The sequence below is a fragment of the Thamnophis sirtalis genome, unplaced genomic scaffold (assembly GCF_051295495.1).
Source record: "Thamnophis sirtalis isolate CommonGarterSnake01/CBP01778 unplaced genomic scaffold, rThaSir2_p1.2 scaffold_1, whole genome shotgun sequence".
NCBI lineage: Eukaryota > Metazoa > Chordata > Lepidosauria > Squamata > Natricidae > Thamnophis > Thamnophis sirtalis.
In genome coordinates this window covers 1,326,166-1,350,706 of record NW_028261381.1, presented here as the reverse complement: position 1 = coordinate 1,350,706, position 24,541 = coordinate 1,326,166, and the positions used below count along the sequence as shown (strand labels likewise).

Genomic DNA, 24,541 nt, shown 5'->3' with positions numbered 1-24,541 from the left:
AATATAATATATTGAGGAAGCAAACAATAATTTCTATATGTAAGCTTCATTTTTTAAAGCATGCAATGGTATTCTTTTTCATCTAGCCTCTGAAGTATTGCTAAGGAAACACAGGGAAACAGCCTGGAGCTTCACTTCATAGAGAAAGTATATTTATTCCGTTTCCTAACCAGAGACACTTGGTGATGAAATTCCCCATAATTCCACAAGGCACATGTATGCATTTCTTTACAATATTTAGTGCCCAGCCCACTCTAAAGCAGCTGAGCAGTTTGCATTAAAAGTAGAAAATGTGAGATCAATCTAAGCAAAGACCACGATAGGACACAAGAAAAGGAACAAGAGCAACACTAGTAAGAGCATTTTATCACATCATTCACAAATCTCTCTAAAGTCATAATCTCCACACTGACTCAGACCATCAATGCAATAGCAAACGTCTACTTACATGTGTTTCAAAGGAAGTGAGACATCACTTACCCGTAAAAAGGAGAGATCTCGGTTATGTTCAATGCTGGTGATTTCTAGATTACCCATTACTACTTCACAGTTCTCATAATATTTTCGCAATGTACGATACTGTTGCTCAAGGTCAGACAGAGAGCTCAATTTGTTCTCAGTGCCAGCACAAACTGTAAAAAAAATGGGAGAATGGGAATAATGAGTAAGAACTAATATAAATGTGTGCCCCAAAATTCATGTATTGTAATTTATCTAAAGTTAAATGATTGTGGGTAATCATATAAAATATATTCCAGTCAATTAATTTAGGTATATATAAATTATTTCATATCTACAGTGATTTCCTCACTCTCCTAATTTTTTACTATTCACTGCTATATGCAACATTAAGAAAATTATTTGAAACTCCACCAGGATTACAAAAGTGAAGCCCTCAGAATAGATGACATGGAATTCTGAACAAAAATGAGAAAAGCATCCATGCTAATAACCACAATAAAATTTCAGAAGTGTGCATATCCTGCAATGGGTTTGGAAGCAATTAAAGCAATTGTCAGATCCCTTACGTGAAATTGCCATTCAGTTGGGAGGAGGGGGGCCTCGGAGTTAAATTACTAGCAGTACATGTAACAACTGAGATTTACAACTGGTTTCCTGTCACCGGAAGGCTGAAGGTCCCAGCACCTCTGGAGGGATGTTTATGATGGCCATGTAGGATATCTTACTTTAATGTCTAACTAGAGATAGCCATGGGAACATGTGTTTTATTCGACTCTCATGGCAGAAGAGTTAAGGAAACATCTTCACACTTGTGTATTGGTCAGAATCTGCATTCGGACAAAGGGGAGGGGTCATTATCAGTTGCATTGCCTAAAGGTTTCCAGATGCTGCTTTGCCTCTAATGGTTTCCATCCTGCTTAATTAGCAATATAGCAATAGCAATAGCAGTAGACTTATATACCGCTTCATAGGGCTTTCAGCCCTCTCTAAGCGGTTTACAGAGAGTCAGCATATTGCCCCCAACAACAATCTGGGTCCTCATTTTACCCACCTCGGAAGGATGGAAGGCTGAGTCAACCCTGAGCCGGTGAGATTTGAACCGCTGACCTGCTGATCTAGCAGTAGCCTGCAGTGCTGCATTTAACCACTGCGCCACCTTGGCTCTAAAGGTTCCTTTTGAAATAATCTGTTTCAAGAGTCTTTACTTTCTTAAGTTAGGAGAGGAGCCATTACAGCAATGCTTTCACTGAATTTATATCAGTGCAGCATAGGCGTGTCATTATAGCAGAAACACTTCTGCTCCAAATAGAAAATTTTTGTTTGTTTAAATATTTTTTTCCTAACATAAACTATTAAGAATAAGTAAAGAAGATAGGAAAAATGGATTTTGAAATCAGGGATATGGGGAAGAGGTGGGATGAAATCACAGTCATTTGCTCCCCCCCACACACACACACACAGAGCCCAAAGAGTGTGTAATTTGGCTATTTACAAAATCAGCTACAGTATTTACTCTTCCCACCCTATTCAATAAGAAGTCTATCCTTATTAGATTGCAAGTATCACTTTTGAATGCTAAAAGCAAACAAGTATACAAAGAAGGCATTTAAAATGTTTTTTATATTACTGCAAAGTCTTAAACACATCTATACTCACTTTAAATCAGAGATGTGATAAACCAAATATGATGAGATTTGCAATCATGCAAGACTACTACAGATTTTTTTAAAAAAACAGCCCCTGCTGGGCCACAACAGTAATCTGCGTTTATTTTTGTCTCGGGGAAGACACAAAGGACCACCCCTTAAATATGAGCCAACAGTGTGCTGCAGCTGCCAAAAAGGCCAATACCGTCGTAGGAGGCATCAACAGAGGTATAGCATCAAGACAATGAGAAGCGATAGTATCATTTTACACTGCACAGGGGAGACCACACTTAAAGGCTTGTTATCTGACAAGGCCTCAAAAAACAACAAGAGAAATTTGAGTAGAAAACTCCAGTCTTTCGAAGTTCATTCTGGTAGAGAAACAATCTGCCCTGTGACTCTTGAGCTTTAAGTTAATTGTGAAGACTACCTGTTCCGTTTTGTACAGGAGGAAAGAATGTTATAAATGAAGGTAGAATTTGTGGAGGCGGGACATTTCTATTTTATGCTTTTTAATCTTTTTATTTTTTGTAAGTGCTTGGGATTTGGGGGTTATTTTACATTAAGTTGACATTGTTAGCAGGTCAGAGTCTCTGGATGTGGGTGGGCATGCAAGCAAAGTAAACGAAATAAATTGTCAAGTATGTGTCATAAAAGATTGTGAAGTTTGAATTGTGGCATCATAAAGACTACCTATTTTATTTTATTTTAAGCCTTTGTGGATTGCAGTTCACTATTGTTCACAAGTGTTTATGGTTTATTAAACCGGTTAGTCTTTGAAACGGCTTGTTGTTTATGCTTTGAAAGATTAACACCCTCAGGCAATCTTTATAGAAATGCAATTAACACACAGTTATCCCTCACTGAGTTTCACAAGTAATTGCAAAGGGTTTCCGGAACACAGTTTGACCAAGTCAAGATAGCTTTCCAACTCCACATACTTTGTTGCGTGGCACAACAAAACCGCGCTCGTCAAAATCGTGGTGATAAAATCGTGGCGCTAAAGCCGCGACGTCATCACTGCGTGTCATCACTGCCGTGACAACAGCGCAGCAACAGAAGGGCGCTTTAAAATGGCGCCGCAGCAGAAAGCCGACTTCAATTAAGGTAAGAGTTAGGATTAGGTTTAGGGGTTTGTTTTAGGGTTAGGTTTAGGGTTAGGTTTAGCGTTAGGTTTAGCGTTAGGTTTAGCGTTAGGTTTAGCGTTAGGGTTAGGTTTAGCGTTAGGTTTACGGTTAGGTTTAGGGTACTGAGTGCTTGGGAATGCGCGAACTTGCCCTCGCGATTATGTCATCGCGGTAGGGTCGCGTTTTTCCTTAGCGCTTAGAACGGCGCGAATTAGTCTTCGCGCTTATGTCTCCGCGGATAAGGGCTTTGCGGATTTGTGGTGGAACCCTTTGTTGAATTATCCTGAACACATTAAAAGTGAAATATTCTTTTTCAGTCTCTGGAGCTGTGTTCTGGGTATCTTTGAATGAGAGACTGTAACCTGGTTCAAAATTAAAAATTAAAAAGAAGCCATAGTTAACAGGTTTTAAGAAAATAATATATGTGTTTCTCTACATGATCTTGTATAGCAGAACTTTTAGCTGAAGAATTGATTTGCCAATAAATAGTGCATACAAAAGCACTGCTCACAAAATCATTTTCAGAAATGTATTTATACACACACACACACACAGAGAAATTCCCTTTCTTGTGTCAATTGAATAATGCAGTTTTAACTCTTTTTTTAGTTACTGCAGGGTTGAGAATAAAAAATAAATGAAGATGAAAGTGGTAGTGTCAACATATTCACGTGGACATAACTATTATCTTGTCTTTTTTGAATGCCCGTGAGGTAGAGCTGAGGTGGCACAGTGGTTAGAGTGCAGTACTGCAGGCCACTTCAGCTGACTGCTACCTATAGTTCGCGGTTCAAATCTCACCAGCTCAAGGTTGACTCAGCCTTCCATCCTTCCGAGGTGGGTGAAATGAGGACCCGGATTGTTGTTGGGGGGCAATATGCTGACTCTGTAAACCGCTTAGAGAGGGCTGAAAGCCCTATGAAGCGCTATATAAGTCTAACTGCTATTGCCATTGCTATTCATACAAAATGCCTTATCAGGTTAACAGTGGGAGGGAAAGTGTTAAGCAGCCTAAATGGAAGAGAATCAACTTCATGGTAGTCAGATAATCAGCTGACTTCCAGCCAAAACTAAAGGTAGTTTGGTATTTGCTTCTTGGTTCTGACATGGACGGTCAATGCCTTACAGCGGTCCCCCCCAAACCAAGAATAATAAAAATTAATACTAATATATAAACTGCCAAGAAAAATAATCGAGGTGGGTTTGAGTTCACAATTATATGGGTTAACATGGGACACCAATAGAGGACTTTGTTAAACGGTTGCTATCTCGTTTGCCCTGGCAGTTTTAATAGCCATCTAGAGGCAAAACAGTGAGCCAGTTTGCTATAATGATAAACATATACAGCTATAAACCAAAGATTAGGAGTTGTAGCCCATCCTTGGGCAGAAAGCCAGCTAGGTGACCTTGGACCAGTCACTTTCTCTCAGCCCCAGGAGGAAACCGATGGCTATTGCAAAGTAAGTCCTGACAAAGCCTTACCAAGAAAACTGCAGGGATTTGTCCAGGCTGCCTCCAAGAATTGGACATAATTGAGCAGAAGGGGGGGAGCAGGGGTAGGTTTCTCGCCCCGTTCCAACCGGTTCGGTTGGAACGAGGCCGGCGGCGTCCTTGCGCACGTGTGCAGCGCGCGCATGCGTACTAGCGTCTGTGCGATGCTCCAGCTGCTCCTGGAGGATCGCGCAGGCGCTGTATGTGTCCTGCGCATGCGTGGAAGCGCAGAATTCATCAAAACCGGGTAAGGAGCGGGAGCGGGCGCGCGGGTGCGTGTGGGCGCAGGGGGGGCCTTCGCCGTTCCCGGAAGTTACTTACTTCCGGGTTCGTCGACCAACCGGATCGCAGGGACCGCCGCGAACCGGTTGAAACCCACCCCTGGGGGGGAGGCAAAACAGACTATTATGGTCTAGTCTACCTATATCTCATCAATGTAGAGAGGAAGAGTTGCCTGTGGCCATGATACTAAAATATTCGATAGGTAATTCCCAATATCCATGAAAGTTGCATAATACAATATTCCTTCCCACGCCTGCTTTTAAAAAGTTCTATATTCAAGTATTGGGAGCAATTTAATTTTAGTCAATATTAGAGAAATACTCTAGTTTTGAATCTTTTGTTCAGTACGTTATTTATGGCTATGGCACAAATCTGTCATCTTGTAATAGGTTCCTTTCTCAGTCACCAAATTCTTCTCTGAATTACCAACCATCTGAAGCCTCCTGCTTTGTTCAAATCTTGTGAATTTATACTGCAGGGTCTACATCATGCCTGTTAAGTAGCTACAACTGTTTTTATGGAACCATCTTTTTTACTCTGGGCCGCAGATAAATGAGCTATTTCCCCCCACCTTCTCCATCTCTACCAGCCTCTCCTTTCCTTTGTTCTGATGCTGTTTTGCCTTGAGCTCAAGTCCTTAGCTCTGACATAGGTACTGGACTTGACAAGCAATTAGAGCAAGCAATTTCCACCCGTCAAACCTTGCCAGATTTGTCATCTGCCATCTGTGCTATCATCTGGCTCTCCTTGAGGGCCTTGCTGTGTATCCGGATCCCCTTTCATGGCAGCAAAGGAAGGGTAAACCCCGCCATGCTGTTGGTTAAAAATGACACGTTGAGGAACGCTGATGTGAAGGGCATTTGTCTGGATTTCTATTTATGATCTTGGCTCAAGTTTTCATTTATATTCCTTTACCACGCGGGTAATACGGAGAGCTGTTTTGTCAAGAAACCCCAGGGCTTAGTAGCTTTGCTGCTCATTTGGCTGTAGGTGCCAATATGCTCTCAGGGATTTAATCTCAACTGACTGGAATGAGAGCCAACATGATCTCATTCCAAATGGACAGAAACCAGCTAAGCGCAGTGTTTCTCAACCTTGGCGACTTTAAGTCCTGTGGACTTCAACTCACAGAATTCCCCAGCCAGCTATGCTTTCCTTTCCTATGCTATGCTGGCTGGGGAATTCTGGGAGTTGAAGTCCACACGACTTAAAGTCGCCAAGGTTGAGAAACACTGAGCTAAGGCAAACATGATAATTTTTGCTCTAGAAAATTATTGTAACCAAGGTGAATATCAAACTCCTAACTAAACCAGTCGTATACGTTGAAGAGTTTCAGCCTGTTTGGATCCGTGTTGTCAACTGCCCCGCCCTTTTTCTTTTTTTGGGCTATACATATTTAGCAGGTTGATCATGCTGACTGCAAATGAAAATTCCTAAATATGCTAGTTTGTTTTTCCAAATAAGGAATGGGAAAAAAGGATTTTAATATCGCATGTTTCTTGTCTTTTTTTCCTCCCTTTTGAAGCAGTCTCAGTTCAAATTTTATACGTTATGTATCACGTATTCCTATCACATCATATTCCACTATGAAACTCACTGTCTTTCTGAATGCTGGCCTTTGAATTCTGAATATTTAGTGTGCTACTGGATTTAGCTTTAGGAAAGTTGTTGCCAAGTTATTCTAGCTTAAATACAACAACATTCTTATCTGCCTGAAATGCCATTTGCTGGAAAGTTAGAGGAGTAGATTTAGAATAAATCAATACAGGCCTAGAACAGTATTAGTTGAGATTTCATCTTACTCATCTTACAATATATAACCAGCCACCATTTTGTCCTGTTCTTTCATAATTTAATCATTTATTATTTAAATGAGAATCCAGTCCTCTCTCTTCTCAGACATAATCCTAGTTACCTTTAGGATTGGAATTTGAGAATCAAACTACATGAGAATATTAGCCAATTCTGGAAGCTATTACTGCACAGTAACTAAACCAAAATCTTCTACACATTTTTTGCTTGAGAATTACAGTTTTGTATTTTGTATTTTAAGATGTAGGCATACTTATTCCCCCTGAAAAATAGCAGTAGACTTATATACCGCTTCATAGGCCTTCAGGTCTCTCTAAGCGGTTTACAGAGAGTCAGCATATTGCCCCCAACAATCTGGGTCCTCATTTTACCCACCTCGGAAGGATGGAAGGCTGAGTCAACCCTGAGCCGGTGAGATTTGAACCGCTGACCTGCTGATCTAGCAGTAGCCTGCAGTGCTGCATTTAACCACTGCGCCACCTTGGTATTTGTAAACTAAAGAAATACCTTGCAGGATTTTTTTCATTTCTATTGCAAGAGAAATTGAACATATTTTATTCACCTTGTCTATATCTAAAAATCCTACTGGGTAGCTGCAGTCGAGAGTTCACAAAACTGCTACAAGCATGCTTGGATTCATCATTCTTCAATTTTATTATACTAATTCTTAGTTACATAGCAATAATGTATTAACAAACATTGAATAGTGTAGTCTCTGTGATTCTCTGCAATTACTATAACAACATAAAACTATTTCTGCAATTATTATTCTACCTAACTCTCCTAACTATATTTTTGAATGCAACTTTCCAATATTTTCATGATAAGAGCTGCTTTTTAAAATTATTCACCCTTTTCTGCTGACGGGTCCTTTTGGCTGAAGAAAAATCAAAGATGAATTTCTCTCAATATATTAACTGATTTGGAGCACTTCACAATCCCACCAATGCAATTTTAAACTTTTTGAAAACCTCAATGTTGTATGCTTTTTATTTTCTTTTAAATGAAATTCAGTTAAATCTTTTACCTTTCTCGTGTTAGAAAGGAACTAAAATAATTGTAAAACTACAATGTCAAATAGAGTTAATATGTTGAGAAATTACTATCTTGTTTGAGATGAGATAGCAATGGAATCATGGGCTTCAAAATAAGCATCCCAGAAAGACCCTGGTCTAACTTCCGCTCAAATGGATCCCTTGAGAAGTAGGTCACCACCTCTCCCAACCATTAGTTCTTTTGTCAAATTATTCTTAATCTTAGGAAGTTTTTACAATTAACAGTTTTGTTTAAAGAAACATTTGTTATAGATAGATAGATAGATAGATAGATAGATAGATAGATAGATAGATAGATAGATAGATAGATAGATAGATAGATAGAGATATAGATAGATATATAGATAGATATAGATATAGATATAGATATAGATATAGATATAGATATAGATATAGATATAGATATAGATATAGATATAGATATAGATATAGATATAGATATAGATATAGATATAGATATAGATATAGATATAGATATAGATATATAGATAGAGAGAGAGGGGGGGGCAGGCTAAGATGTCTGCCTAAGGTGTAAGACAGCCCAGGTTCAAATCCCAGTAAGGGTATGGCTAGCTGATGAGAGCTAAATAGCTTGAAATAGATCTATACTAGTCTCCCTTTATTTATTTATCAGCACAAATACAACATATAGATAGATAGATAGATAGATAGATAGATAGATAGATAGATAGATAGATGATATAGATATAGATATAGATATAGATATAGATATAGATATAGATATAGATATAGATATAGATATAGATATAGATATAGATATAGATATATATTACACTAAACAGCCTCATACTATAATATGTAAACGTCCATACGACATAAAACTAAATCTAATTCAAACCTAGTAACATAAAAGTTACTCAGTCAAAAAAATTACAAAACAAAAATATATACTAATCTATCCAAAGTAATAAAAAAGGGATTAAGGACAAAAGCCTCTTGAAAACAACAGAAAACCTTATAAATTGTTAAGAAATGATTCCCACAAACTCTCCTATCTGTCAATAGAGTGGATTTAGAGATAGATAGATAGATAGATAGATAGATAGATAGATAGATAGATAGATAGATAGATAGATGATAGATAGATAGATAGATAGATAGATAGATAGATAGATAGATAGATAGATAGATGGATGATAGATGGATATAGATATTAAAAATTACATTATTTTTGTTTAATTTTATTGTTATATCATTATGATTATTTTAAATGAGTTAAATCTCAACCATACAGAATTACATCATCTAAACCTGTCTCTTTTCTATTACAAACTAATTTGAATTCTAAAGGTGCTAAATTTCATTAAGCCAACTTTTAAAATTTGGGATGGAAGCTTTTTCCATGAGGATATAATTAGCTTTTTTATAACAGACCAACTTCAATATATCCACAGTTCTTCCTGTACAGAATGATTCCAGGATATAGTTTAACAAAACATTGGTACCTTTTAAGCTAAACTGCTTTCCTGAAATCTGGTTCACTACAGATTTTATTTACTTTCTTGAAAATCTTTGCACGTATGTCTATTACCTTTTATTGTGTTTCAGCCTATTTATTAACCTTTCATTTTTGTGTTATATGCAATATTGATAAACTGCCAATTACGTCTAATGAAAGTTATTAATAACAATACTAAAAAAAATATTAAGGGGATTGGTCATTCTTTGAGTCCGATTTTTGCAATAGTACTGTACTTTCTGAATTGTCATGGCACCCAGCCTATATTTAAATCTTTCCTTGGTCGGTATGATCTAAGGGACTTTCTTGAAGGTTCGGTTAAAAATATACATTGCGTCATTTTCACAATTTGTGAAGAAAATTACCCTGACAAACAAAAATAAGAATTATTCTTGATACTTTCTGGTAATTACCATACTATATTCAAGATGTACACAAATCAATCAGTTGTATTTGTTCTAGGTTCTGTTGCTTGGTCTATAATTTCCCTTTTAGAAGATTGAGATAATACTTGCTCTGCTTTGATTAACTGATTATCTGATCTACTTTTTATATACGCTGAGCGCATATGCACCAAAGCCAAATTTCTTGTGTCCAATCGCACTTGGCCAATAAAGAATGCTATTCTATTCTATTCTGATCTGGCACTTCAGAAATTTCTTCAGATTTTCTTTGAGAATATCAAAAAACTCGAACCTTAGAATGCAATTTAACTCTTCCTCAAAGTTAACAATTCCAACACTCCATGAATTTCCCTTAATGTTCCTGCTTCTTTGACTATATTAAGTTTTTCCTATTGATTGATATAAAGTCAAGGAGATCTTACTGCTCCTTCTACCTGCTAAAGGAAAAAAGTTTTGCAGAAGACATGAATTTTCTAGATTTTCTCCCAAGTGCCATTTCATGTCAGTACAGTCTTTGAAAGATCTGCAATTTGCTCTAGGTATAGAGGCTCATCTACAACTCTTTGGCAGGCCAAGTAATGGTAGGCAGAATGAGAGAGCTGCTTTTAGTACTGTACTCCTCCAATTATTTTTAACCTAACTGCTTTTCCATATCACTGCCAAGATGTTTCATTTGGATTTCAATGCAGATGTAGGAATTTTTAACATACAGTACAATTCCGCCCCCCATTCTGTTCAATCTAGATGAGAATGGGATCAGCTGCTTTTGTGGACAAAAGTGCCAGGGGAAAAATAGCTTGTCTTAGTTATTCATTGATAACAAGCATTGCTTTTCAGAAAAGCAAAGGCAAGGCAATTTTCCATCCTTTCAACTCTTTTTGTTAAAGCTTTCAGATCACCTTCTGCCTCTATGGTTGGTCCAAATTGCTGAGCTCCTCTCTTGAAGCTGCCAAAAAAACACACTTGGACTCTGCTTGTAGGGTGACCATGTAGCAAGTAACTAGATCTAAGAATAATAATGCATATCTGAATCTTTGTGCCAGAGATGTCACTTCAGGGTGCAGTTTCTGTTTTTTCACTGATGGTATAAACACAATAATAATTTTTTGCAGTACACAGTGTTTCTCCGAAAATAAGACATGTCCTGCTAATAAGCCCAATCTGGCTTTTCAGGGCATGCACCATAATAACCCCTCCCCTGAAAATAAGCCCGCCTCAACTATTTAAGTGCATGCGCAACCCGTCCCCGCCATTACCACTGTACCACCTACTGGTACAGCTTGCGGAGCAAAATGAGGGCCCGCTGCAAAAACAGTGGCAGGTGAAGCAATAGCAATAGCAGTAGACTTATATACCGCTTCATAGGGCTTTCAGGCCTCTCTAAGCGGTTTACAGAGAGTCAGCATATTGCCCCCAACAATCCGGGTCCTCATTTTACCCACCTCGGAAGGATGGAAGGCTGAGTCAACCCTGAGCCGGTGAGATTTGAACCGCTGAACTGCTGATCTAGCAGTAGCCTGCAGTGCTGCATTTAACCACTGCGCCACCTTGGCAAAGTGCTTCCACCACCCCGCCCTTCCCTTCCACGCAAAAACAGCGGCAGGCCAGCAATGCAATCACCCCCTCCCGCCTGTTCCTTCTCACACAAAAAACTCTGCCCACCCCAATGGTAAAGGCAGCCTGCCTGGTTCCCTTCCACGCCGCCCCTTTAGCGAGGGGTGGCAGGTGGTGGTGGGGAGAAGCGAGGCGTGCCTCTTAACTTTCCAGATCCATTGCGTTCCTCGACCTTTTGTCCAGTGAATCCCCTTGTAAAAAAAAAAGAGTGAGGAACAAAACGGACCTGGAAAGGTAAGAGGCACACCTCACGGCCCAACACCGCCCACTTCACCCCAATGGTAAAGGCAGCCTGCCTGGTTCCCTTCCCTGCCGTCCCTTTAGTGAGGGGTGGCAGGTGGGGGGGGAAGCGCCGGGGTGGCGCAGTGGTTAGAGTGCAGTACTGCAGGCCACTTCAGCTGACTGTTATCTGCAGTTCGGCGGTTCAAATCTCACCGGCTCAGGGTTGACTCAGCCTTCCATCCTTCCGAGGTGGGTGAAATGAGGACCCAGACTGTGGGGGCAATATGCTGACTCTGTAAACCGCTTAGAGAGGGCTGAAAGCCCTATGAAGTGGTATATAAGTCTAACTGCTATTGCTATTGCTATTGCTAAGCGAGATGCACGTCCTAGCACTACCAGAGATTGATAGCTCCGCTGTGTTCCTCACCCTTTCGTCCATTGAAGCCCCTTGTAAAAAAAACCTCATGAGTTGAACTCAAGAGGTTTTTTTTACAAGGGGATTCACTGGATGAAAGGGCGAGGAATGCAACAGACCTGGAAAGGTAAGAGGCGCATCTCGCTTCTCTCCCCCCACCTGCCACCCCTCGCTAAAGGGACAGCGGGGAGTGGAACTAGGCAAGCTGCCTTTACCATTGGGGCGAGGTGGGCGGTGTTGGGCTGCAAGGTGCGCCTCTTACCTTTCCAGGTCCATCGCGTTCCTCGCCACTGTGTCCAGAGAAGCCCCTGGTAACAAAAAAACCATCTCGCGACTTCAAGACGTTTGATTGAACTCATGAGAAGGGTTGTTTTTTTACCAGTGGCTTCCCTGGATATAACGGCGAGGAATGTGGAGGAACTGGAAAAGTAAAAGGCGCACCTCGCTTCTCACCTGCCCCAGAAAATCATAAGCGCTCCCCCTATAATAAGCCCAAGGCCATATTTTGTGCAGCAAAAGAAAATAAAACCCTGTCTTATTTTGGGGAAAACACGGTAGTAGAGAATAGGTCAGAGTTGAATTGTGGAGTACTTGGTGCTTTTTGAGTTTGGAGCACCAAAGATTTTGCAACTGTTTTTAAATTAACATTTTTATTGCTGGGAGCCTTTTTCCAAGGTGCATCTTTTCTGCTTTTGGAAACCCACACAGTGTCTAGCCACGGTCTCCAAAAAGCAATATTGTATTGTATTGTATTGTATTATTTGTATGCCGCCCTTCTCCGGGAGGACTCAGGGCGGCGAACAATTCAAGAGGGAAAAAAAGGGGGGAACATAAAAGACAAAATACAAATAATAAAAGTAGACAACAGTCGCACAACCATACATGTCGAGAGGGGAGGGAACTCATCACCCCCAGGCCTGCCGGCAAAGCCAGGTTTTGACGGCTTTTCGGAAGGCTTGGAGAGAGGTGAGGGTCCGAATCTCTGCGGGGAGTTCGTTCCAAAGGGCCGGAGCTGCTACAGAGAAGGCCCTCCCCCGGGTCGTAGCCAGATGGCATTGGCTGGTGGACGGAACCCGGAGGAGGCCAACCCTGTGAGATCTAATGGGTCTGTGGGAGGTAATTGGCAACAGGCGGTCTCTCAAGTACCTATATATGGATATAAGATGAGACAATACCTATATATGGATATAAGATGAGACATGAGGTTGATCAAAAAGATGTCAACAACGGGCAATCATTTGTCAGACCCAGGAGAAGAAAAGGTCCCATGTGCTTTCAATTCTGTACAAAGTTCAGTGTACTTATGGAAACTTCAATTTCTCTTATTCCTTTGTAATAAATTGCCTGAGCCCACTTTCACTGTTTTATCAAAGTTTTATTCTCCTTTGAATATCATTCTCTTTGTGCTTATAATTCAAACTTGGCCAATGCTATCTTCTTTCCCTCACCTTTTTATTTATTATTGATAAGATTGTCTATAGTGTAGAATATCTTTTACCTGACCTGTGATAAAACCCGGGGGTCTAAAGGGAGAAGGAAAAGTGTGTGAGATGGAAGGGAAGCTGAGATTAGGTACAAAAAACTGCTATACGGATAATAGCAAAGAGAACAGATCATTTTTCCATTTATGTATCTGCACAGAAGGGAAATTTAATTCACAAATGAACTTAGATAATATTTGTTGTGATGCTGGAACTAAATCACTTCCAGCCCTTGTGGACTTATGCTTTTTAGTTTCAAAATATGAAGATTTTTTCTATCTTTGTTCCTGTGTTAAAACTGTCACTCTCGAAGAGAGTCAAATTTCTGTGGGACTTGCAAAAAATCTTACTTTCATAGATGAATAAGAATACCATAGCAACCCAACAATGTCAGTTCTTTAGGGGCTGGGGCTGTGGTAGTCTTTGAACTACAGTGAGACTGGAAGGAGGGATCATTGTCCAGAGAGTTCCTTGAATGCAATATTCATTTATTTGCTTTAACTGTAATTTAATTAAGAGTATACAAATATATTTAAATTACTATCCATCCAGTAAATTTGTGCCTCTCCATAATTCTAAACAACGGTACTCCTGAGGTGAATCTCAGTAGGTCACAAGAATAGCCCATCCCTCCAACTAAGATTTTCAAACTGCACTGATAATTACCAAAAAAAAAAAATAAAAAAAAAATCTCACAATTTTAGCTGATGATTGGGTGGTGGTAGTATGGGATGGTAGTGATCAGTGTTTAATTTTACCAAGTACAGATCAATATAATTACGTGTAATTATTCACCATTTGATTGCACTACAATTACTATGTAGTTACAGGGTAACTCTGTGTAGTTAGTTGTGCTGTAAAATTAAAGTGTTACCCTGAGATCCACAAATTACATAATAATCCTCTTCAAGAGTCAATTAGTAATTGCCACATAATCCATAGGTCACATAATGAACAGGTACAAATAACTGTTGTGGATAATTAGGTTGAGTAATAGCCTAATTAAAGAGTACCACGCCCCCATATTCTACCCACACTGCACTGCAGAACTGAAAAGGATTAAAGGGTGGGGGGGGAGAAACCCTTAAAACCAGAAAAGGCATAGTATGACCCTCATGAATCAAATGAACCAACTACTCAAGCATAAAAGAGTATCCCTATCCCTTTTGGCCTTGAGACCATTTTGTTTAACTTTGCAAAAAGTAAGTTAAAATTGACTGACATTAATGTATTTCCAAAGCTCCTCCAATATTTTGGGAGAAAATGCTAAAATGATACTTTTCCAATCCCCAGATAGATTTAACTAAGATGAAATTAAAATGCTATACAGTGTACACAGACCGATGAACTCCCACCTGTTCAAAACTGAAGAAAAATACATTTTAGCAGAATTTCCCAGTTTAATCAATGGGACAATAAATCTAAAAAAAACAACTGTCATTCATCCTAACAATGGGATGCTAGGAAAGGAAGGATGAAAAGATGCTTCTAAACAAGATGGCTGGTATATGATAAGCCAAAAGCTATTAAGTTGGATTCTCTTCCGTGCCTACTGAAGCCAATCAGATGGGAAACTGTCTACAGCCATAAAAAAGTCTATAGGCATTAAATTGAAGTCTCATATTCCATGTTAATATTTCAAGGAATATCAACAGGGTAGCAAGCTAAATAAAAACCATTGAAAAAATGTTATTTTGCTACCAGCAGACTAAACTAGAACTTTGAGTTCTCATAACTGAAACAACAACAACAACAACAACAACAACAACAACAACAACCAGAAGATCTGGTTACTATGCAGGCTAAATGGCATGTTGACAACTCTGTGAAGAATTTTGATTTCTCTACTGTTTTTTGCTAGAACAGGAATAGCAATGCACAACTTTAGTTTAGTTTAGTTTAGTTTTATTAGTATTTGTAGGCCGCCCTTTTCCCTGAGGGGACTCAGGGCGGCTCACACAAAACTCCAGAACTTTTACCCTCTGATAACCTTTGTAGTTATAATAATAATTTTAACAGAACCATTGCCAAAACCATGCTTCAACCTGCCACTACTTGAGGTAGGAAGCACAGAGGTAATAATGCCTAAAATAGTTTTGCCTATTTTTAAAAAGTGCTGGTTGGAAAGAACTTTGCTGGAGGATCCTGGCTTCGCCCACATATGCATTCTAGCTGAACCTCCTTGGTGAAAGCTGTTCTCCTAGGCCTAGAGAGAGACGGGTGTCTCCTCTGATATATATATATTAGATTAAGAGGTGTGCTAACCACTGGAATTCATAATTTTTAAGATTTCCTTTAACATTAAAATTAAATGTTAAAAAAGGAATAAGCATCAGAGCAAATTTCTATTTTTAAAATGCAAATTTATAATTTAAGTAGTAAAATGAAATGTAGTTTCCATGTCTATAAGAGAAAAATCTTTTAATCCCTGAATCCTGCAGCACAGACATCCCTGTTAAAAAGAGAGGTACTGATAATGGTATGGTAGTAAAAATGGAAATTTCTACTACTCTCCTTCTTAGAGAGATTTAATCCATAACCTGTATTTTGCACACCCTTGCCTTACATACCTGTGATCTTTATCAAGTAACATCAAACAGTACAAACAAATAGGATTTGGCCTTGCAGTCATTGACCATAATAAAAGATTTTGATTTGAGTTGACTTGAAGTTTGAAGTTTGAAGTTTTATTTTATTTATATGCCGCCCTATTCCCTAAAAGGGACTCAGGGCGGCGAACAACTCAAACGGGAAGGGGAACATACAAATACAAGACAGACATTTAAAATGACCAACAACCACACCTGTCGAGAGGGGAAGGGAGCTCATCAACCCCAGGCCTGCCGACACAGCCAGGTTTTAACGGCTTTTCGGAAAGCCGGGAGAGAGGTGAGGGTCCGAATCTCCGCACGGAGTTCGTTCCAAAGGGCCGGAGCTGCAACAGAGAAGGCCCTCCCCCGGGTCGTAGCCAGATGGCATTGGCTGGTGGATGGAACCCGGAGGAGGCCGACCCTGTGCGATCTAACGGGTCTATGGGAGGTAATTGGCAGCAGGCGGTGTCTCAAGTACCCTGGTCCAATACCATGAAGGGCTTTATAAGTAATAACTAGCACCTTGAAGCGTATCCGGAGACCGATTGGAAGCCAGTGCAGCTCGCGGAGGATAGGTGTAACGTGGGTGTATCGAGGTACACCCACAATCGCTCGCGCAGCTGCATTCTGGACAAGTTGAAGTCTCCGAATGCTCTTCAAGGGCTGCCCCATGTAGAGTGCATTGCAGTAGTAGACTTGACTACTTCTTCAAAATCGGAATGCTAAGAATCAATATAACTCAAACTCCGCCTACGTTTTCTTCTAGTTTTCACTCAGTCCCTTCAAATTCTTCCACGTATGAACATTGATAGTATCGGGATTATTTGGCCAATCACTTCTGATACAACTGTTCATTACATAGTCTGCTGAGAGATCATACCCAATAAACCCCAGACTCAGCAAAAATGATGGATGATGAAGGCAAAGATGACACCACTCTCTTCCAGAGCAATACATCATTTGGCATGCTCTTCCCTAAAAGAAAATGTCAAGGTATTATAAAAGTGACTAAAATGGGCAGAACAAATTAGTCAAAGGTAACAGTTAATACAGTGAGAAGCAGAGAATAAAGTCAACCTGGATTGACTGACAATATTGCTGCAAACTAATTTTGCTCTGTTTTAAACACAATCCCTTAAATATTGACTACATATTAATAATTAAAATGAAATATATTATTAATTTGGAACACTCTAAAAGCTAACCTCAATATTGCAGATCTGGATTTTTTGTAAATGTTTTTTTTTAAATCAATGTTTGATTTTTATTTTTTTTGCATTATTTATTTTAAAATATAAGGGACAAAAATGATTATTGAAAAGTGAATAAAAAGAAAATCCACAATTATCCTAACATTTAAAAAAAGTATTTCATTGATTAAATAATTGAATATACAAAATCACTCTTACTATATTGTCTTAAATAATTGAAAATCACCATGCTACCCGATAGTACTCTAAATGCTAATAATTATGTATTAGACCTGTCTAACTAAATCTAAATTGATATTTTTTATATTTATATCACTATAAACATTTATTTTTGTCTTTATATTAATACCTCTTGTTTGGATTAAGAGAAGACTGAGAAGAATTCATTTATGACAGTCAGTGGGAACAATTCTAGAACAGATTATTCCAAGAATATATTTTATCTCAGCTTCTTTGCGGGAAGGGTTACCGACTACTACTTCATGGCAACATAGTTATTTTTATTTTAATCTTGATCTGCTCCAGAAGTCTCACTAAGGTATATCCTTCCATTCTATTTTTAACCTTGTGAATCAGGCAGAAAGTGAGAAATGTGAGTGACAGGTTCAGTAAGCTTCACTGTACAGCTAGCAGAAGCCTCGATTCAAATAGTCTTTAACAGTCTGGCTCTTAGATTACAACGTTCAAACGTAGCAAAGGGTTAGGGTTAGGGCATATTTCATATAGTTTTGGTTTATTACCTATGTGAACCCAACCTATTATGGCTTATTCAACAAATTAACATATTTTTCGGCGTATAAGACGCACTGGAGTATAAGACGCACCAAAGTTTTGAAGAGGCAACTTTAAAAAAAAGTAGGTAGGCAGATAGAGGGAGAGAAAGAGAGAGAAATAAAGTAGGTAGGTAGGGAGAGAAAGAGAGAGTAGGTAGGTAGGGAGATGTTTCCAGGTTTATTTATCCATGTGCCGGACAAGGAAATCTGCAGCACCTAAGACTTTGTTTCTGCTGGCACAGCACTTGATCAATGGAATTCTCATCAATCAGTTAAAGAGCTTTCTGAAGGGAAAAAAAAGTTTTTGTGCTCTGCAAACCTCCCAAAAACGGCCCATTTTTCGTGAAAATGGGCCCCCAAAAGGCATGAAATAGCCTGGGGGGGCTTGCAGAGTGCTCCTGGGAGGGGGGGGCAAAAGCAAGCAAAAAACGGGCCCATATTTTGGTCAAAATAATTGCATGCATAGCCTTATGGAGGCTTATAGAGTGCTCCTCGGGGCTGGGGGGCAAAAACAGCCCTTTTTGTGCTCATTTCTTCTCTCCCCAGCCCCCAGGAGCTCTCTGAAAGCCTCCATGAGGGTATGCACGGCCATTCTGGTGAAGGGCAGGGCTTTGGGAGGCAAAACAAAATGCTGTATTCAGCATATAAGACGCACCCAGATTTTCAGCCTCTTTTTTGAAGAAAAAAGGTGCGTCTTATACTCTGATAAATACGGTATGTTAAACAACTACGGCTTGTATGACGCAGCCTATTAATTAAGTTTGCTGAATCTAAGTTTGGGTTACCTCTAAGCAGATTCCAATTATTAGTGGCAAAGAATTTCGGTCAGTTGTCTATGTAAGGGTTAGAGAGCCTTTTGCTCTAGCAAGTCAGAAGTGCACCAACACTCCTGTCCTCTTTCAACAAACGTTGCTGCTTTAATCTACTGAGATGTGGAAAAATCCTTATGATTTCACTAGGAAAGCCTTTATGTGGATGTGAATGGATCATTACTGCGTGCTTGCACCCACTGTACTGAATGTGACCCATTTAGAGCACTGTTATATTAAAGCAAACCTTGTGACTAAACATTCCTGCATATATTAAAGAGATGTCAAGGCATGTGCAAACTGATTGGTGGCAAGGGCCGTGGGACATGAATTTCACTCATTCCAAAGGCTCCTTGAAGCTAGTCAGCTGTTCTGGGTAAATGATGGTGAAGGTCAGTGAATCTAATTTGGCAATAATGAACCTATGCAGCAGCGTCTGTCCCACTGACCTCTGCTCCCCTTATATATATTCAGGTCATAAGAGGCTGGCTACTCAATGAAATGATACAATGAGAATCTCACGAGGCCCCAATAAACTTTCAAGGAAGTGGGCTCGGTGGCTTTGCCCTTCGTCGTAATGAAAAAGACACAGCGGCTGAGTGAGTTCACGTGTACTTCGCTATAGCCGAAACAGGGCTGATAGAAAGGGTTTAATTAATAACAATTATCCAAACCATCATTGTGATTCGGGCAGCGTCCCGAAGCATGAAGGAGAAACTTGACATTTCACTTCCATGTGCAAATGCAAGAAATTTTCTAGGCAAAGTTAATAGAAAATGAGCGGATGAGTGCCATCATGATTCAAATGTGCTATAAAATTATTGAAATGATGCCAATATCACAGGAATGCACTTGGAAGTACTACTATGGATATTAGCCCCTGCTGGGAGTGAATACTGTTAGCCAAATCTCCTGAAAGCATGTGTTTCTCACAAATAGCTTTTTCCTTTCCTCATTATATGATAATAAATGTATATATATATGTACAGTATGCATACGTGTGTGTGAAAAAGATTGGGGGAGGGAGGGGGACAAGGTCACCCACCTGGCTTTCTTGCCTAAGGTGGGACTAGAACTCATGGTCTCCCATTTTCTAACCTGGCGCTTTAACCACTAGACACCACAGCCCAGAGGTGGGAGGGAAATGCAAGGATTGCTCCCCGGGAATACTATAATGGCCAATCAGGCTGTGTAACCCTAACCTAAGATGCCTATTCCAAATCCCTGCTGATCTTTGCAAAGTGATGTTCTGATTTTCATATGGTAATTTGGATCTAACATAATTGTTTCATTTTCTCTTCTCAACATTTGGTCCGGACAGGAGGAAGAGAAAAAGAGTTTCATGAAATTCCAGTTGTCTAAAATGGTAGAAACTCCCGTCAATCACAAAGGGTTTATTGGCTGAAGCCGCCAGCAGGGGGGGTCTCAGCATGAACCTCTCTACTATAATTAGTGTCATTGCAGTCAAATGCAATTTGTCTTCTTAAAATAAAGGTAGCAGGCACACTAACAGTGCCACTGACACCTCACAAATAAATTATCAAGAAAGATATTCAAGCTTTTTGGCTACGAGGGAGAGGAAAACTACAATGCTGCTTGTAGGTAAATTTACCTGGTCGTGGGTAGATTTTACCTTTCAAGGACCTTAGATGCTTGTTTCCATTGCAAGAAAATTTCCTTCCAGATCTGTATGCAAAATATTACATGCCTTTATGATTAAATGATGATTTTGCACACATTACGACATATGACACTAAATGTAAGTAGCACTTCCAAAAGGGGAAGGAGGTCAAAGAGGATGGCTTGTTTCAAAACCAGTCTCAGACAAAGCCCCAGGTGGTCTATGGAGCCCATTCTTACATTCAGGATAAGAACGCAAAACAGAGTTGGAAGGGATCTTGTAGCTCATCTAGTCCAACTTCCCCACCTGGCAGATGGAAGTCCAGTCTCTTCTTGAAAGCTCTCAGGGATGAAGCTCCCACAACTTCCGAAGGCAACTTCTGTTCCATGGGTTGATTGTTCTCCCTGTCAGAAAATTCCTTTTTATTTCTAGGTTGAATCTCTCCTTGTTTAGTTTCCACCCATTATTCCTTGTCTGGCCTTCAGGTGCCTTGGAAAATAGCTTGACCCCCTCCCTCTCTGTGGCAGCCCCTCAAATATGGGAACACTGCTATCATGACTTCCCTGGTCCTTCTCTTCACTAGACTAGCCATGCCCAGTTCCTGCAACCATTCTTCGTATGTTTTAGCCTCTAGCAATAGCAATAGCAGTAGACTTATATACCACTTCATAGGCCTTTCAGGCCTCTCTAAGCGGTTTACAGAGAGTCAGCATATTGCCCCCAACAATCTGGGTCCTCATTTTACCCACCTCGGAAGGATGGAAGGCTGAGTCAACCCTGAGCCGGTGAGATTTGAACCGCTGACCTGCTGATCTAGCAGTAGCCTGCAGTGCTGCATTTAACCACTGCGCCACCTTGGCTCTAGTCCCCTAATCATCTTGGTTGCTCTTCTCTGCACTCTTTCTACAGTCTCAACATCTTTTTTATAGTGTGATGACTGTCAGGCATGCCTCCTTCAATATCCAAGAAAGAAAAACCTCAACTCCATTTGAATAGAGATAAACTCCCTAAGGTGTCATGTGGGATGCATCTTCAAAAAGCCTCATCAAGTTGGTATGCAAGATGGTTGGCCTTGACCAAGTCCAAACCCAGGCCATCAGCATGCGCAGAAGATGGTGAGAAGGAAACTCCCTTCTTCATAACTCCTCCAGCACCAGTAATTCCCCCTCCCAAATACCTCAAGCCCCCCCCCCACACCTCCCTGTTTCTATGGCAGCCGATAGCAAGCAAGGAAAATAGAAGCTGACAATGACCAAAACTGGATGCAGTATTCTAAGGCTTTATAGAGTGGTATTAGTACCTCAGTTGATCTTGATATTATCCCTCTGTTAATGCAACTTGGGGATTGGTTGCCACTGCACATTGTTAGCTCATATTTAATTGGTTGTCCACCAGTGATGGGTTTCAAAAATTGTTCGAACCTACTCTGTGGGTGTGGCCTCCTTTGTGGGAGTGGCTTTCCACCCATGTGAATGGATGGGAGTGGCTTGCCGCCCATGTGACCGGATATGTAGATGCCGACGACACTTGTCAGAACCACCTTAAATTACCTCACACACAGCACTGGCATGCATAAGAATATGATGTAAACTTGTTTTTTAAAAGGCATCTTTGGTTTGCGTTAAAATAACTTCAACACACGCAATGTTCTGATTGCACCACAAACACAGTAGTCATCCTTACCTTTCACAGAGGCACTCAGTTTTATAAATATGAGCATGACAGTGTAGAATAATCATATCCAAGGACCAGTGGTGGGTTTCATAAAATTTTGGAAGCTCTTCTGTAGGTGTGGCCTGCTTTCCGGGTCCACTGGTGGAACCTCTTCTAACCGGTTCGGTAGATTTGACGAACCGGTTCTACCAAATAGGTGCGAACTGGTGGGAACCCACCTCTGTTGTCCACTAAGACTCCAAGATCCCTCTCACAATTACTGCTATTAATCCTGGTTTCACCCAGTCTATATGTGTACTTTTGGTTTTTTCTTGCCTAAGTGTAAGACTTTACTTTTCTCTACATTGAATTTAATTTTGTTAGATAGGGCCCCGTGTTCAAGTCCATCTGAATCTTGAGCCTATCATCTAATCTAAGGTGTTGGCTCTTCCTGCCAGCTTAGAATCATCTGAAAATTTGCTAAGTTCTCCTTCTATTACCACATCTAAGTCGTTTATAAATTGAAGAGTACTGGGCCTAAGACAATACTTTGTGCTATTATACTGCTTACTTCCCTCCATGTAGACTTGGTATCATTAAGGACTATTTCTTGAGTATGGTTTGTCAGCCAGTTACAAATCCATATGATTGTGATGCTATCGATCTTACTTTTTTTTTTTTGTTTAGCTTACCAAGAAGTAGGTTGTAGTCTACCTTGTCAAATGCCTTGGTGAAGCCTAAGTATATTATGTCCGCAGCATTTCTCTGGACTACTAATTTAGGCACCTGGTCCTACTCCTCCTATTTATGCAAACTCATGGGGATTTCTTCTAAATGGGCCTTCACTGAGAATTGCTTGCATGGTTCTAGGCCACTGCAGCAGAATGTTCTCACTGTCTCCATTAGCAATAGCAATAGCAGTTAGACTTATATACCGCTTCATAGGCCTTTCAGCCCTCTCTAAGCGGTTTACAGAGAGTCAGCATATCGCCCCCAACAATCCGGGTCCTCATTTTACCCACCTCGGAAGGATGGAAGGCTGAGTCAACCCTGAGCCGGGGAGATTAGAACCGTTGAACTGCTGATCTAGCAGTAGCCTGCAGTGCTGCATTTAACCACTGCGCCACCTCGGCTCCATTCAAAGGTTTCATCAGTCATCCAAGGACCCAAATTCAGAAATGAATAGGAAAACAGTGAGGAACTCTGAAAACAATTGCAGTTCCATATGCCTTTTTTCCTGTGAGCGTTGTATTTTCCTAATCACCCATGCTAGATGGGTTTAATTTTCAGCTTTAACTGCCTGGAGGTAAACTGAATTGAAACCTGCAGCCCCTTCTATCTCCTGAATAGAACCAAACACTAAAAGTAATTTGGTGCATGTATATAACACCACATAATGGAACCTCTAGCAAGTCACAATAAGAATTTCTTAGGATTTTTATAAGAGGGATTTACAGTGGTACTATTATTGGTACTACTGACGTATGTGATGAGAGAGTTATTAGCTCATGCAATTTTGTTTTAGGCAACCATTCAGATTATAGAACCAGAACCGGGGGACAAAGAAGTGATCACCTCCATGAGAAAAGAGCTGGAAGGGACCTTGGAAGTCTTCTAGCCCAATCCTCTGCTCAAGCAGGAGATCCTATCCAGCCCATCCATAGAAGGTCTATGGATGACATGATAGCAGTGTTCCAATATCTAAGGAGCTGCCACAAAGATTATTATTCTCCAAAGCACCTGAAGGCAGGACAAAAAAAGAAATGGATGAAAACTAATCAAGAAGAGAACCAACTAGGTCTAAGTTAGAACAATTAATCAGCGGAACAACTTGGAGGTTTTTAAGAAGACATTGGGAACCAATTAGATTAGAGATCCTTTCCAATTCTGTCTTTCTATTATTCTGCTACCTACCCAAATAGGATTCACTGGGCTGGGGATTTTTTTTGTTTTTCACTGTGAGTTGTTTTGTGTTGGGGATATGCACGAAGGGACGTTCAGCCAATCTCGTTGTATACATGTTGTACTCTGACAATAAAGGTTTGAAGAGTAACAAGATTAATAGACAGGCAGGACTGGAGAATTCTGGGAGTTGAAGTCCATCCACCCACTCTTCCCCTCCCCCCCAATCTCTGATCACTTTCATTTTCCTCTCAGCTAATCTTCATTCCATTTATGTCTCTTATTTTTTGTTCTGAATATTTGTGTCTATTTGTTCCTATATGTGTCTTTTATTTGAGAAAGAGAGATAGAGAGAGTAATTGATACACGCAGGTGGCGTATATTACAAACTGGGTACCTTATTTTACATGCAACAAATTTTAACTGGCCTATATTACAATACTTTATTTTAATTTGTCATGAGCTTGGCCAGACGTATGACTTCTGGCAG

The 24,541-nt window shown here is 40.0% G+C and overlaps 1 protein-coding gene across 4 annotated transcripts in view; it reads right to left on the bottom strand.

The window, feature by feature from the left end:
* Positions 1-24,541, bottom strand: part of ERBB4 (erb-b2 receptor tyrosine kinase 4) — a 769,459-nt gene that overhangs the window by 490,167 nt on the left and 254,751 nt on the right. For all 4 annotated transcript variants that reach the window (XM_087706314.1, XM_087706322.1, XM_087706329.1 and 1 more), the window contains exon 2: positions 481-632. In XM_087706314.1, coding sequence (XP_087562440.1) covers positions 481-632 — 152 coding nt within the window. The remainder of the gene's footprint in view (positions 1-480; positions 633-24,541) is intronic.